The following is a 12507-nucleotide window of genomic DNA, read 5'->3' as shown; positions in this document are numbered from 1 at the left end:
ACTCCCTGGATTCTGCAAGGTTGCGGGATGACTTGAATGAGGTTTTCAAATAAGGAGAACAGGTCGGATTAATAAAGATAAATCATTTCCTCTGGTTTGGAAGTCTGGGATTAGGGGTCAAAATCTAAAACATTAGCGCCAGGCCTATCAGGAGTGAAATTAGGAAACTTTTCTACACACATGGGATGGTAGAAGTGTTAATCAAGGGTATTACCCCGAGGGTAAGGAGAGGGTTTCTGGAACGCAGTAGGGACCGAGGAGGGTTGGCGCTGCCAAACCTAGGGAGCTACTACTGGGCAGCAAATGTGGCGATGATCCGCAAGTGGGTGATGGAGGGAGAGGGGGCGGCATGGAAGAGGTTGGAGATGGCGTCCTGTAAAGGAACGAGCCTGGGGGCGTTGGTGACGGCACCGCTGCCGCTCTCGCCGACAAAGTACACCACGAGCCCGGTGGTGGTGGCGGCAATGCTAAGGATCTGGGGCCAGTGGAGACGGCACCGGGGTGCAGTGGGAGCCTCGGTGTGGTCCCCGATCAGGGGTAACCACCGGTTTGTCCCGGGGAGGATGGACGGGGGGGTTTCAGAGCTGGCATCGGGCGGTGATTCGAAGAATGGGGGACCTGTTCATTGACGGGACGTTTGCGAGCCTAGGGGCACTGGAGGAGAAGTTTGAGATACCCCCGGGAAATGCTTTTAGATATATGCAGGTGAGGGCGTTTCTGAGGCGACACGTGAGGGAATTCCCGTTGCTCCCGGCACAGGGGATTCAAGACAGGGTGATCTCGGGTGTATGGGTCGGGGAGGGCAAGATGTCGGCAATATACCAGGAGATGAAAGAAGAGGGGGAAGCGCTGGTAGAGGAGCTGAAGGGTAAATGGGAGGAGGAGCTGGGGGAGGAGATTTAGGCGGGGTTATGTGCTGATGCCCTAAGTAGGGTTAATTCCTCCTCGTGTGCCAGGCTCAGCCTGATACAATTTAAGGTGGTCCACAGAGCGCACTTGACGGGGGCGAGGTTGAGTAGGTTCTTTTGGGTAGAGGACAGATGTGGAAGGTGCTCAGGGAGCCCGGCGAACCATGTCCATATGTTTTGGTCATGCCCGGCACTGGAGGGGTTCTGGAGAGGAGTGGCGGGAGCAATATCTCAGGTGGTGAAAGTCCGGGTCAAGCCAAGCTGGGGGCTAGCAATATTTGGAGTAGTGGATGAGCCGGGAGTGCAGGAGGCGAAAGAGGCCGGAATTCTGGCCTTTGCGTCCCTAGTAGCCCGGCGAAGGATCTTGCTAATGTGGAAGGAGGCGAAGCCCCCCAGCATGGAGGCCTGGATAAACGACATGGCTGGGTTCATAAAGCTGGAGAGGATTAAGTTTGCCTTGAGAGGGTCTGCGCAGGGCTTCTACAGGCGGTGGCAACTGTTCCTAGACTATCTCGTGGAGCGTTAGAGAAAGGTCGGTCAGCAGCAGCAGCAACCTAGGGGGGCGGGGGGCGGGGGGGAATGGGGAATGGGGGCTCGCCTGGGAGGGTGGATGAGCAAGAGATAACATGAAGGATTGGGGAAACTGGCACGTGCGGGAGAGAGCCAGTGTACAAAGCTATGTAACATATCATTTTACCATGTATATATCTTGCTCTGCGAGATTTCTTGTTATTTTGTTACGGGGGGGGGGGGGGTTATTGTTTGTAAGGGTGAAAAATTGTGTTAAAAAACTTTAATAAATATATATTTTTAAAATAAAATAAAATAAAGGGTATTAACGGATAGGTGGCAAAGGCTGGTATATGGTGATCAGCCATTATCTCATTGAATGACGGAAGAGTCTGGAGGGGCTGAATAGCCTCGATAAAGTCCCTAAGTGTCTTTGTGCCTTGTCATTATAACTCCAAAGTTTTTCTGTAGTTCTGCTGCATCTTTACTTCCTGCCGCTGCCCAGCGGGCTCGCCAGGTATTCTGCCTTATTTCTGGTCATGTTGGCGCAGGAAGCTGTACGTGTCAAAGAATTAAAAACATTCAGCATTTTGTTCATCTTACTCTATCATTCCAGGTGTGGGCTTGTCTGAACCAATGTCAAATCACATGGCCTGACTCCTCGTCAAGTGCTAAAACCCTCATCCATGCCTTTGATAGCTCCAGACTTGCCTATTCCATTGCCCCTGGCTAAGCCTAGATCATTCACTCTCCATACACTTGAACTCATCCGGAACTCTGCTGTCACGAAGCACGCCAATGTTATTTGCGAGGGTATCCCAACTTGGAACTCCGCTTCGTGGGGGTGTATAGTTTTATTTTGTTTTGATTTGAGGAGACAAGTGAATAGAGAGCCCAGCGCCGGGTAACGATTATTAAAGACTATTTATTAAAGTAAAGTAAAGACAGATATACACACAAATCGGACTACTCTACCCCCACGCAATTTATGAATTATTAAACACAATTTCTATAGAACATACCTCTCGTTACAAAATATATCTGTGACTCCTGACCTCTGTAAGATTTCCCCTGCTCCCTAAACAACATTCAAATTGAATAACCAGCTATAGGTAGCACATGATACAGGGATGACACTCAAATCGGGGAACCGTCTTTTTCCTGGTCCAGCGTAGATTTTCTAAAACTGCTGTTACGAAGGTTTTCTGCACTGCCTCGGCTCTTAAGACTTAGAAGCTTGCTTGCCGTAAACTTGGCCTTCTGGCTTGGTGGCTGGAAGCTGGCCTATCCGCTTTCTGGCTCCTGATCCTTCCACCAATGGGAGCAGTTTCTCCCTGTCGACTCTGTTCAGGTCATTTTGAGCACCTCTATCAAACCTCCTCTCAACTTACCCTGGCGGGTAGGGTAGGTGGATTGGCCATGCTAAATTGCCCCTTCCTTGGAGGAAAAAAAAAGAATTGGGTATTTTAAATTTACAAAAATGAAGGTACCTCAGAAGAACGTGCTCAGTCACACCACTGGCATTTTATTTGACTTCCTGCCGCAGCCATCTTTATTGTTCTCTGAGCCACTAACTGCAGGATATTCGTACCAAGAGGCCTCAAAGGGACAGGCCACATTAGACACCCTCTTTGCCTTAGCAACAGCAACTCGCATTTACGATAATGTCTTCCATTGTAGCAAAACATCCCAAGTTGCTCCACAGGAGTGTAATCAGAAGAAACTTGACCCCCAAGCCCCTAGGGCCGCCAATGTTTCAGGATTGGCCTGAAATCTCCAGGAATTGAAGATCAAACGGCACTGTGTGCCGCTCTGGGGGGAGATCGTTGGCACGTTGTGAAATATCGTTTTCTTTTCTAATTTTCTTTGAGCATGACTCTTTACAAGATATACAAATATTGAAAAGAACTGAGCCTTTTAAAAATTCCATTGGTGCAGGAAGGCAGTATGTCATAAGGATGGAGATGGGTTCATCGACTAATGTCTGGAGCGCGGGAGGGGGGGGTGGGGGGGGGGGGGGGGGTGCAAGTCAAGTGTTGAAACCTCCAGGGATACATTTAATCCATGAGCCGCAGAAGCGAGATACCCAGGACCAAGCTTGGCCAAACATGTCAGTAAGGAATGACTTAAGAGGTTGGATTTGTGGGAATGTACCAATCTCGGAAGGTTGTAGGGGCTGGACGAGGTTACAGAGATAACTATGGGTGCAGTAAAATAACACACGGTGTGTTACGTAATATAATGTCTCATTCCTTCTAAACCATCAAACTTGCCGCTGGCAAAGCCATCAGAGGTTTGCTGGTGTTAATGATATGTTTTGCATTCCTTTGAGAAATAACTAGCTCCATATTAGACTGAAAAGAGGTGGCCGATAAATTTGCCAGAAGACTGGTGATCCTGAGGACCAAAAATTGATAGAGAGAGAGAAAAAATAAAATGAGAGCGAGGTCCATCTCGTTTAGGACGATGCCTTAAGAGGAAGTCGGCAACCATGGACTCCCATTCAACTGGTCTGTGATTGTGCTTGGCAAAGGACTGTAGTGATCTGCCATTGTCTTCTGCAGCATAACCGACCCAGAATCTCTCCCACTCTTCACTCTGGGCGGCATGGTGGTTAGCACTGCTGCCTCACAGCGCCAGGGGCCCGGGGTCGATTCCGGGCTCCGGTCACTCTCTGTGCGGAGTCTGCACGTTCTCCCCGTGTCTGCGTGGGTTTCCTCCGGGCGCTCCGGTTTCCTGCCACAGTCCAAAGATGTGCAGTTTGGTGGGGTTATGGGGGTAGCGTGAGGAAGAGGCCTAGGTTTGGGTGCTCTACAGAGGGGTGGTGTAGACCTGATGGGCCGAATGGCCTTCTTCTGCACTGTACGGACTCAATGGTTCTTACCATCGGCGCATTGGAAGGAGTTACAGGCTGATAAACAACCTGTTTGACCGTGTTAGGAACGCACCTTCCATAAGACCATAAGACTTAGGAGCAGAAATAGGCCACTTGGCCCATCAAGTCTGCTCCGCCATTCGATCATGGCTCCCCCCCTCCCCGCTCACATTGGCCTCAACTACCTGGACTCTAAGAAATTGTCATAAGGCAATTAACAAGATACTCTAAGCTCTGGTATTCCCTCCCTGAATCCTTCCTCCTCTCTCGCTCTCTCTTCTCCTTCAGGACATCCTTTAAAACCTCTCCCTTGAGGGAGGGGGGGGGCGACACAGTTGCGCAGTGGTTAGCACAGCTGCCTCGCGGCGCCGAGGACCTAGGTTCGACCCCAGCTCTGGGTCACTGTCCGTGTGGAGTTTGCACATTCTCCCCGTATCTGTGTGGGTCTCACCCCCATAACCCAAAGACGTGCAGGGAAGGTGGACTGGGCACACTAAATTGCCCCTTTAATTGGAAAAAAGAATTGAGTACTCTTAAATTTATTTTTAAAAACCTCCCCCTTTGGCCAAGCCTTTGAGCGTCTGTTGTGATATCTCAATCTGTGGCTCGATATCAAAAATTCCGTTGATGACACCCTTGTTAATTGCCTTGTGACAATTTCTTACATTAAGAGTGTTCAAGTTCATGTTGTTAACGCTATTGAGTGTGAGAGAAAGTCACGCTTGATCCATCCAAATCTGGGATATGCTGGGCAGACCCATTGAGGAGTCAGTTTCTCTTTTACAACAATCTAGAAGCTTCTGTTGTCATTGTTCCTGGTGCCTGCGCACGGCTCCTCATTCTGCCTTGGTGGGATTTAAAGCCACAACCTCCCTGTTGCTAGTTCCACGTCCCAACCTCTTGTAAGCTTACCGTACATCTTGCTGGACGTGTAAGAGACAAAATCTGCTGGGTTTTTTTTTCCCTTTAAGCTTCGTAATGTAGAAGCTTCGAGTCCCTCAGAATTGAAGGTCAATCTCCTGGGCAGTGCTCTGAGTTAGAGGCAGCCCTGTAGCACTGCTGCCTCACGGCGGCAAGGTCCCAGGTTCGATCCCGGCCCCGGGTCACTGTCTGTGTGGAGTTTGCACATTCTCCCCGTGTTTGCGTGGGTTTCACCCCCACAACCCAAAGATGTGCAGGGTAGGTGGACTGGCCACGCTAAATTGCCCCTTCATTGGAAAAAGTGATTGGATACTTTAAATTCATAAAAAAGGCACTGTACTGACAGGGAAATTGAATTGGGATCTTTCTTCGTTTTAGGAAAAAAAGTGAGAATTTACATTTGTATAGCACCTTTCAGGACCATGGAATGTTCCACAGTGTTTTTCAACCAATGAAGCATTTTTGAAGCGCATTGGCTGTCGTAATGTAGGAAAGGCAGCAGCCAGTCTGCACATGGCAAACCCCCAGAAATAGCAATCTGGACCCGCGATGATAAGTAGAAGCTTTATTTTCTCTGCATCCGCCACGCCATCTAGGTCGGACGCTACCAGGTAGATCTCGAATCTCTGCCGGAACCAACGCCAGTTTTCACTGAGATTGCCGTGGTACCTGAGCTGCTGTGGAACGGGAATCTCAAACGTCATCTTGCCTGGCTGCTGTTGCTGGTTGTCGCTGTTTGCTGAGTTGTAACTATATGGATTTAAACAGTTCACTCCTGGAACCATGTTTTGTTATGCTCTTGATGTAGCATAAGCTGCTTCCTTGATGTGCACTCTGACAAAGGAAGGTTCAGACTTGGAGATAGCTTTAACACATTTATTAAACTATTAACAATTCTCCTATTTGGATTCGACTCTCCTGTTAATCCTTCTATAGCTACTCAGACTGACGAACCAGTCTGCTACAATCCACGTGGTGGGTGTGATGTGTTTCAAATCAACCCTGTGTCTATACTCACTGAGAGTCGTCACTGGAAAGAGGAAGATCATGTGTGATGTGTCCTTATATATGGGTTGGTGTAATGCCCTCCCGTGGTAGTGTCACCTCTGTGTGTATCGTGAATGCCCATTGGTCGTGTCCTATCTTACTGACCTATTGGTTGACTGTCTGTGTGTCATGTCTCTGGTGCTCCCTCTAGTGTCTAGCTAGGTGTCGTGTATGCACATTAACCCTTTGTGTACTTACAGTGATGTATATCACCACAGTGGTGAATGACCAACAGTAAATGTTTTCATCAAGTTGGCTGAGAGAGAGATATTGTCCAGGGCACAGGGGACAACTGCCTTGCCCTTCCTCAAGTCGTCTCGTGGGATCTTTCCTCTGAAGCTTCATTCAAAAGGTGGCATTTCTGACGGTGCAGCACTCGCTCAGTACAGCAGCGAAGTGCTCATGGGACCACAGAGAGCAGGAGGAGGCCATTCAGCCCCTCGGATCTGCCCTGCCATTCGTTCTGCTCGTGGCTGATCATCCAACTCACGCCTCTTTCCCCCCCCACCCCCCCGCCCCCCACAATATCCTTTAATCCTTTTCGCCCCAAGTGCTATATCTAACTGCTTCTTGAAAACACCCAATGTTCTGGCCTCCACTGAACTCCACAGGCCGACCGCGCTCTCGGTGACAGGATTTTGGAGTGCGGTGTGAGCCTACGGGCGGGATTCCCCGGGTCTGCAGCGGCGTATGGCGCCATTGGCCGCCGGCGGGAGTGCCGCCAGGTGCCTGTGACCTTTTGCACGGCTCGGCCCTCCCCCTGACGGGGATTCACAGTGCGCATGGGGTGGGGGGGGGGGGTTTGGCCAAACGGTCAGTTAACGGACGACAGAAGTTACAGTTTCACTCAGTCATTGATAAAGTGGCTAAAAGTTTAACGATGATTTTTCTTCTCCTCCTCAGGGCAAGAGGAATCGAGGTCATCCAGGTGAGTCACGGCCAGCTTCTCGCATCTTTTAGACCCCTTGATAAAAGGTTAAAACTGCGCCTCTTTCCCCAGCTAGTCTCTTGTGGTGAAGATTCACTCCGCTAATTTTTTTCACTGCTTCGTGGGCGTCACTGGCAAGGCGGTGACGCTTTTGCTGCCCGTCCCTAATTGCCCCTCGAAAGGTGGTGGGGAGCCGCCGCCTTGAACCGCTGCAGTCCCTGAGGTGTAGGTACACCCACTGTGCTGTTAGGGAGGGAGATCCGGGATTTTGACCCAGCAACAGCGAAGGAACGGCCGATATATTTTCAAGTCGGGATGGTGCGCGGCGGTGGTGGAACTGGAGATGATGATGTTCTTGTGCATCTGCTGTTCTAGCGATGGAGGTCGCGTGTTGGGGAGGTGCTAGCGAAAGATTTCTTTAACATGGCAACAGGAGGAACCTCTGGGGGCCTCTACTTGTCACCTCGGGTCAGATTGTTGGAAGTTCATCTTTTAGATATGGAATTTGTAAATATTTCATCGGAGTGAAGAGTGAATAATGTTAGAGAGACTTAGCAGATTAGCAACAGAGGGTTAGGGTGGCGAGGGGGTGTGGGAGTGGGTGGAGTGAAAGATGATGACCTTTCATCGTTTCCTAGTTTCGGGCTATAGGTTATCAACCCGAGTCCATCGCTCCATAAATGCTGCCCAGCCTGCTGAGTGCGACCAATGTTTTTTGTTTGTATTTTCCTCCTTTGGACTTCCTTGCATTGATAACAATTCAAGACTCTACTTCCTCGGGATTAATGAAGGGTGTGTCTTGACAAATGTGGTTGGTGCTTACGCTTGTTTGGCAAGATATTTGACAATGGGATGTGTACCTATCCCATTAATACTGGGAAGAGTTTTTGCAAAGTTACAAAGTATTTATAGGTCATTCAGTCCATTAGATCAATGCTGGTGTTCAATCTCCTTTCACCCCTCTTTAATCTCCTGATCTGAGCCCCCAAAGCCTGTCCACCATCTACAAGGTACAAGTCAGGAGTGTGATGGACTCTCCACTGGCCTGGATGAGTGCAGCTCCAACAACACTCAAGAAGCTTGACACCATCCAGGATTAAGCAGCCCCGCTTGATTGCTCCTCCTTCCACAAACATTCACTCCCTCCACCACCGACGCACAGTGGCAACCGTGTGCACCATCTACAAGATGCACCGCAGCAACTCACCAAGGCTCCTTGGGCAGCACCTTCCAAACCCACAGCCGCTGCCATCTAGAAGGACAAGGGCAGCAGCAGATACATGGGGAACCCACCACCTGTAGGTTCCCCTCCAAGTCACTCGCCATCCTGACTGGGAAATATATTGGCCGTTCCTTCACTGTCGCTGGGTCAAAATCCTGGAATTCTTTCCCGAACAGCACTGTGGGAGTACCTACACCACGCCAACTGCAGCGGTTCAAGAAGGCGGCTCATAGGGCAGCATGTGGCGCAGTGGTAGCACTGTGGAGTTCGCACATTCTCCCCGTGTTTGCGTGGGTTTCGCCCCCACAACCCAAAGATGTGCAGGGTAGGTGGATTGGCCACGCTAAATTGCCCCTTAATCGGAAAAAATGAATTGGGTACTCTAAATTTATAAAAAAACAAAGAAGGTGTCTCACCACCACCTTCTCAAGGAGCAATTAGGGGTGGGCAACAAATGTTGGCCCACATCCCATAAATGAATTTAATAACACTCACCCTATCAGCAGAGCCTCCCTTCCTTTCTTTCTGATATGTTTATCCGGCTGCCCCTTGAATGCATCCACACTACTTGTCTCAGCCACTCCCTGCGGTAGTGAGTTCCACCGTCTCACCACTCTCTGGATAAAGACGTTTCTCCTGGTTGGGTTTAAGGGCGGCCACCTTAGATGTCATGATCCATAGCTCCGGACTGCAACATGCCAATCCGGACACCCCTAGTGAACTGTAACACACACTGTCATCCTAGCCCCTAGTTTTGGCCCCCTGTGCTAGTGCAAACATTGTCGACAGAGACCCTACCAAACTTTTGTATAACTTGAACAAACTCTACCCAATAACCCCTTGATCTTCTCTTTTCTAGAGAAAAGAGGCAGCCTTTTCCTGATAGGCCCAAACCTCTCAGTTTGGGTATCGTTCTGGTAAATCTCTCCACTGCTTTCGTCGAAGGCGAACAGGATTTGTTTTTTATGGTGGTTGAAAGCGGGAACAAACAAACGATTGGGAAGGGGAAGAGAAGGATACGCTGGTGGTGTCATAATATACACCAGTATATTATGGTAGAATTTAAAATACAGTTAGAGGATGACAAGGTAAAATCAAGCACTAGTGTTTTGTGCTTAAACAAAGGAGATTACAATGGGATGAGAGAAGAACTAGCTAAGGTAGACTGGGAGCAAAGACTTTATGGTGAAACAGTTGAGGAACAGTGGAGAACCTTCCAAGTGATTTTTCACAGTGCCCAGCAAAGGTTTATACCAACAAAAAGGAAGGACGGTAAAAAGAGGGAAAATCGACTGTGGATATCTAAGGAAATAACCTGAGGAAGGAGCAGCGCTCCGAAAGCTAGTGACATCGAAACAAACCTGTTGGACTTTAACCTGGTGTTGTAAGACTTCGTACTGTGCTCACCCCAGTCCAACGCCGGCATCTCCACATCTAAGGAAATAAGGGAGAGTATCAAATTGAAGGAAAAAACATACAAAGTAGCAAGGATCAGTGGGAGACTAGAGGACTGGGAAATCTTTAGGGGGCAACAGAAAGCTACTAAAAAAGCTATAAAGAAGAGTAAGGTAGATTATGAGAGTAAACTTGCTCAGAATATAAAAACAGATAGTAAAAGTTTCTACAAATACATAAAACAAAAAAGAGTGGCTAAGGTAAATATTGGTCCTTTAGAGGATGAGAAGGGAGATTTAATAATGGGAGATGAGGAAATGGCTGAGGAACTGAACAGGTTTTTTGGGTCGGTCTTCACAGTGGAAGACACAAATAACATGCCAGTGACTGATGGAAATGAGGCTATGACAGGTGAGGACCTTGAGAGGATTGATATCACCAAGGAGGTAGTGATGGGCAAGCTAATGGGGCTAAAGGTAGACAAGTCTCCTGGCCCTGATGGAATGCATCCCAGAGTGCTAAAAGAGATGGCTAGGGAAATTGCAAATGCACTAGTGATAATTTACCAAAATTCACTAGACTCTGGGGTGGTCCCGGCGGATTGGAAATTAGCAAACGTGACACCACTGTTTTAAAAAGGAGGTAGGCAGAAAGTGGGTAATTATAGGCCAGTGAGCTTAACTTCGGTAGTAGGGAAGATGCTGGAATCTATCATCAAGGAAGAAATAGCGAGGCATCTGGATGGAAATTGTCCCATTGGACAGACGCAGCATGGGTTCATAAAGGGCAGGTCGTGCCTAACTAATTTAGTGGAATTTTTTGAGGACATTAACAGTGCGGTAGATAACGGGGAGCCAATGGATGTGGTATATCTGGATTTCCAGAAAGCCTTTGACAAGGTGCCACACAAAAGGTTGTTGCATAAGATAAAGATGCATGGCATTAAGGGGAAAGTAGGAGCATGGATAGAGGATTGGTTAATTAATAGAAAGCAAAGAGTGGGGATTAATGGGTGTTTCTCTGGTTGGCAATCAGTAGCTAGTGGTGTCCCTCAGGGATCAGTGTTGGGCCCACAACTGTTCACAATTTACATAGATGATTTGGAGTTGGGGACCAAGGGCAATGTGTCCAAGTTTGCAGACGACACTAAGATAAGTGGTAAAGCAAAAAGTGCAGAGGATACTGGAAGTCTGCAGAGGGATTTGGACAGGCTAAGTGAATGGGCTAGGGTCTGGCAGATGGAATACAATGTTGACAAATGTGAGGTTATCCATTTTGGTAAGAATAACGGCAAAAGGGATTATTATTTAAATGATAAAAAATTAAAACATGCTGCTGTGCAGAGAGATCTGGGTGTGCTAGTGCATGAGTCGCAGAAAGTTGGTTTTCAGGTGCAACAGGTGATTAAGAAGGCAAATGGAATTTTGTCCTTCATTGCTAGAGGGATGGAGTTTAAGACTAGGGAGGTTATGCTGCAATTGTATAAGGTGTTAGTGAGGCCACACCTGGAGTATTGTGTTCAGTTTTGGTCTCCTTACTTGAGTAAGGACGTACTGGCACTGGAGGGTGTGCAAAGGAGATTCACTAGGTTAATCCCAGAGCTGAAGGGGTTGGATTACGAGGAGAAGTTGAGTAGACTGGGACTGTACTCGTTGGAATTTAGAAGGATGAGGGGGGATCTTATAGAAACATAAAATTATGAAGGGAATTGATAGGATAGATGCGGGCAGGTTGTTTCCACTGGCGGGTGAAAGCAGAACTAGGGGGCATAGCCTCAAAATAAGGGGAAGTAGATTTAGGACTGAGTTTAGGAGGAACTTCTTCACCCAAAGGGTTGAGAATCTATGGACTTCCTTGCCCAGTGAAGCAGTAGAGGCTCCTTCATTAAATGTTTTTAAGATAAAGATAGATAGTTTTTTGAAGAATAAAGGAATTAAGGGTTATGGTGTTCGGGCCGGAAAGTGGAGCTGAGTCCACAAAAGATCAGCCATGATCTCATTGAATGGTGGAGCAGGCTCGAGGGGCCAGATGGCCTACTCCTGCTCCTAGTTCTTATGATGCAGACACACACTGATGGACACACAGTGGGACCAATCAACATACACAACACTGCAGCCAATCACCAGTGAGAGCACACGCACTATAAAGACAGGGGGCATCAGAGTTCCCGCTCATTCGAGTAGCAGCTAGCTAGGAGCACAGAGCTCACAGCCTGCCAGTTAAAGCTAGTATCGTATTTACCCACAGTTCAAGTATGTTTAAATAGTTAACCTTTTAATAAAATAGTGTTGCACTACTTCAAGTGATGGTGACCTGTATGTGATCCAGAACACCCAATACATCAGGTGGGATGTGACGAAGGGGGAACCAGGAGGAGACGAGTGGAAAACCTAAAAGCCAGCATCAATAACTTGGGCCCCAATGGCCTGTTTCTCTGCTGTGCTTCGGAAATCTGCCTTCTTTGCCCGGTCTGGCCTACACGTGACTCCAGACTCACCTCGACGTGGCTGGCCTTTAACCGCCCCTCTGGAATGGCCCCAAGTGAGACACTTGGTTCAAGGGGCAATTAGGGATGGGCAGAACATGCTGGGCCCAGCCCAACGATGCCCACATCCCCTGAAGGAACAAAGAACATTCTACGTAACTCCTGTCTGTACGTTGCCTTGTGGTGCGATTGTTTGATTTATATTTATTATCCCTG

General features: G+C 48.3%; 1 protein-coding gene across 2 annotated transcripts in view; it reads left to right on the top strand.

The window, feature by feature from the left end:
* Positions 1 to 12507, top strand: part of LOC140402332 (inositol-tetrakisphosphate 1-kinase-like) — an 85603-nt gene that overhangs the window by 24001 nt on the left and 49095 nt on the right. For both annotated transcript variants that reach the window (XM_072490044.1, XM_072490043.1), the window contains exon 2: positions 7165 to 7189. In XM_072490044.1, coding sequence (XP_072346145.1) covers positions 7165 to 7189 — 25 coding nt within the window. The remainder of the gene's footprint in view (positions 1 to 7164; positions 7190 to 12507) is intronic.

The sequence above is a fragment of the Scyliorhinus torazame genome, chromosome 25, assembly GCF_047496885.1.
Source record: "Scyliorhinus torazame isolate Kashiwa2021f chromosome 25, sScyTor2.1, whole genome shotgun sequence".
NCBI classification, from domain to species: domain Eukaryota; kingdom Metazoa; phylum Chordata; class Chondrichthyes; order Carcharhiniformes; family Scyliorhinidae; genus Scyliorhinus; species Scyliorhinus torazame.
The sequence above is the reverse complement of the archived record's forward strand: the minus strand, read 5'-3'. Positions and strand labels throughout refer to the sequence as shown.